At 40.3% G+C, this 4,095-nt stretch overlaps 1 protein-coding gene across 1 annotated transcript in view; it reads left to right on the top strand.

The window, feature by feature from the left end:
• The window catches only part of LOC116695056 (soluble scavenger receptor cysteine-rich domain-containing protein SSC5D), a 9,868-nt gene that overhangs the window by 410 nt on the left and 5,363 nt on the right, over positions 1-4,095 (top strand). The window contains exon 2 of the mRNA XM_032525102.1: positions 3,588-3,785. Coding sequence (XP_032380993.1) covers positions 3,588-3,785 — 198 coding nt within the window. The remainder of the gene's footprint in view (positions 1-3,587; positions 3,786-4,095) is intronic.

The following is a 4,095-nucleotide window of genomic DNA, read 5'->3' as shown; positions in this document are numbered from 1 at the left end:
ACACACACACACACACACCTCCAGGCACCTGAGATTTTAACTGACCTGCTGAAGTGAGTTCACAGTGTGATGGTGTAAGTACTTCCTTACACCATGAAGAGCCAGTTGTGGAGTTGTTGAGCGTAAACCTTTTTGTTCTTCCTGTGTGTGTTTTCTTTAAACCCTACTTGAGGTAAGAGGCAGGCGGAATCTCCCGCAGTTAATATGTATCAGTTCCGCATAGTTTTAAATCAGTTTTATTTATTTATTTTAAAGATTTGTTGGGAAGGACATTTTAGGCCTTTATTACATAGGACAGTGGAAGCTGTGAAAATGGAGAGAGAAAGAGAATGAGAGAGAGGGAATGACATTCAGAAAAGGGTTGGAGTTGAACCCCCAGCTGCTGTGACAAGGACTGAGCCTTTGGCTATGGGGTACATGCTCTACCAGGTGAGCAATCCGGGAGCCCCGTCACAGCTTCATTTAAATTTGTTTTAACAGCCTCACACTTTATCTTTCACATTCCTTCCTCCCTCCCTCCCCCTCTCTGCTTCTTCCTCTTTCTGCTGGTATTTCATTTACACTCCTGTCACACACCCCACATCCTGTATTTCACTCTTACCCACCTTCCGCTTTTCTCTCCTACCTGTTCAAAACACTTTCTGTCCTCCTCCCACCTCCTATCTTTTTCTCCATCAGTGCCTCTCACATAAAAGGAAAATGACACTATTGACATTTGAAAAGATTTTATTGGGCAGAACTGTCCCATCTGCTCCTGCAGCTGAAATACAAATGACTAGAAACCAGCTTGGCTCCACCGGAGGATATTTATTGGCTGTAAATGAGAAGGGAAGTACATTGTGATAAATGACACCTCTAACTAAGTGCAGCAGCACACTGCCATTGTACTGGGTTCATGCTAATTGGCTTGTCTCTGTAGTGCAGTGTGTAGACGTTACTAACAGACTTTAAAGCAGTGCAGTGCCGTAAGACTTTATCAAGTATATTGATTGTATGGGGCTGCATTTGCATATTCAAATCAGAGATGGAATCAAAACCCAGGATGTAAGTCAGGGAGAACTTTTGTCTTGTATTCAAATGTTCATTCATTCTCTTGACCATAAAAACATCTTATAATTTCTGTACAGAATAAGAAATCCCTCTGAGCTTTTCTTAGCATAGATAATAAAAAAAATATCCAGTCTTTCTCTGTTCTTACATGTTATGAGGTTTTTCTTATAACTTAGCCGGCCACCTTTCAATCAACTAATCAATCCTACTATTCTTCTTCTAGAAGTTATCTAACTAACTGCAAATGTTTCAGTAATCTAGATAAAAATGTTTTAACACAATGCATAAAATGTGGAAACAATTTCAAAAAAGATTCCAGTTAAACAATTCCTTAAAAAAAAGATTCAAGTTATGACCGATGCAATAATACACATATAATACATTTATAAGAAAAAGTCCAAACTCTGTTATTTGTTGTCTCATTGTGTCTGTTAGTTCTGAAGATGGAGCCCATTTCATGTTTCATCATCAGGTTATACAACAATTTAAAGACTGCACCTTATATTAACGTGTCCTTTATTTCTAATAAGTTATTCTGGTTTGATGGTTTTAAAATAAAGTGGTTCTTTGTTCACAATGCAATGTTATAATGTTGTGTGTAATTAGTTAGGTTATTTTTTAACAAATGTAGAGAATGTTTGGTGTCTTTGAATCCACGTCTGCTGGGCACCAGCATGTGCATGACACCATAAATAACTATAATGAATTTAAGATAAGCTAAAATAAGATAAGATAAGATAAGATAAGAAAAACCTTTATTTGTCCCAGAGGGGGGAAATCGCGGTTTGCAACAGCAAAGATAAGAGCAAGATAGGTAACGTACAGCGATAGATAAATGTACAAAATATAGCAGTATTAACAGTATTGTACAATAAATTACACATAAATTATTAAATTACTAAATTGCACTTTGAAAATTTGCCCAAATGAAAAATTCTGCACAGATGTAATGATAATAATGACACATGGGATGCAGGATACATTGCACAGAGTCGACAGTGTTTGTTGTACAGGCTGACTCTCACATGCAGCGTAATAAGACCTAGGACCGGAAAAGAAGATGAGAGCCTAGAGGCATGACATGCAGCTTGAGAGGTTACACAACAGTTGGCAGTAAACATCTAAAAAAGGTTCAGATAAATTAATAATAAATAAAAAAGGCCAAGGACAACGTGCACGGAGCTGTCTTCAGCCTTTTTTTAATCACGCGCTGTGAAACCAGTGCTTACGGGATTTTACAGTTGCAGTTAGATCTTTCATACAGAAGGTATCACTGATAGGCACATCCGGCATTGGGTGTTGAAGCGGCAGACGTCAGCTTGCAGAGAAACGGTCGGCTGTTCCTCTCGCTGGCAGGGTTTAAGAAGAGAGCGTGAGCTACTTCCCGCAGGTACATGCTGCATTGGCCTGGAAAGTAAGAGCCTGTAATATCTTGTGGTGAGAGGTGTGTGCAACAGTGGAAACAGTGGGTCTCTTTATAAATCTACTCTGCACACAAACACACACACACACACACACACACACACACACACACACACACACATAGAGAGAGAGAGAGACACACATATGTGCAACATACTAATCCAGCATTTGACCTACGCATGTCTAATGGAGCTAAAGTGAGGGAACAAGGCCAGTATTATACAAGGTATAATATGTCCTTTTTATAGTTTAGAGTTCAAACAGGTTTCTCTCTGAAGTGAGTGATTATGGAGGTAATGAAAGGCATCGTGGCAGTGTGTTACTGAACGGTAATGACATTACATAACAACAGTGCTCTGGTCTTTGTCAAAGGAGAGCAGGTTGGAACAGAAATGAAGAATTAGACCGCGGAGCTAAAGAGATCAAGACCAAAGCGGGAAGAGAGAGAGGGCGAGAGAGTGAGATTGAAGGTCTTCGTTAAAGGATGTTACGTCAAAGACTAAAGGTTGCTCAAGTCTCATCCGGGCTGTACTAAATGTCACTCAAAGACAAAGGAAAAGTCAGCCCTTATTTGTTTTCCAAGTACCAAATTATATTTTACAGTAATGTGACAGCGTTGTGCTTTATTTAATTCTCAGTATCCATTCAGTGGCTCCCAACGTGGGGGTCAGGTCCCCCTGGAGGTCTTAAGAGAAATCTGAGGAGTCATGACATGATTAACAAGATAGGAAATAAGAAGCATATTTTTGCAACACAAATTCCCCCCGGTCATTTCTTAAAAAGGGGAATTTCGGGTAGTTTTTGGGCCTCTAAAAACATGCTCTCAGAGCAGCTTCATTTTTGAAGTGTCACAATGTCATGAACATTTACCTCCTGATGCAAAAGGTCACAATTTTCAAAGAAAATATGACACGTTATCTTCTTGTCCAACACTTGTTTCAGTTTGAATCACTGCTTAGATACAGTAAACAGTGACCTGTGCTGGCTGATTTACCCTAAATTGATAGGAGTGTGCACACAGTCTTTTGCTTGGACTAATAAGAAAACAAGCTGTTAAAGACTCTGAGGACATGACCAGACACTGACCATTATTCAATTTGGACTCTCCTCATCAGATGATGACCATGCTGCCGACTCCTCCGCTCTGAAAAATGCTCCTGGTAGTGAGGTGGCTCCAGCTGCAGAGTCTGTACCTGGTTCCCCCGCGGACCCCATCACTTCTACCACAGCTTCCGATCCAAGTTCAAAAGGCAACAACACGACTACAAATGGGGATACCATCTCTGTGACACCCGACCCAAAGGGAGTTAATGGTAACTATGCAACTCCGTAATCTTACAATCCTGTGCTATTCACTGTAAGAAAAACTGATGTGAATGCGTTACTTGACTAGTCAACTGTAGGGTGTGGTAAACAAAAGGTGATCTGAGTAGGTTTTGCCAGTAGGGAAGATTTGTCACACTTAGAGTAAGAATAATTTAATAGGGAGCCCAGCAGCAAGTGGGTTTAGAGTTTAGGAGCTATATTTAACAAAGTCCTTATCTCTGTTTTCCACATCCAGAAGTGGGCCACTGAGGGAGTGACTGGGCTAACATGTTGACAGTCAGCTCAGCCTGGTTTAAA

This window comes from Etheostoma spectabile, chromosome 9, assembly GCF_008692095.1.
Source record: "Etheostoma spectabile isolate EspeVRDwgs_2016 chromosome 9, UIUC_Espe_1.0, whole genome shotgun sequence".
NCBI lineage: Eukaryota > Metazoa > Chordata > Actinopteri > Perciformes > Percidae > Etheostoma > Etheostoma spectabile.
The sequence above is the reverse complement of the archived record's forward strand: the minus strand, read 5'-3'. Positions and strand labels throughout refer to the sequence as shown.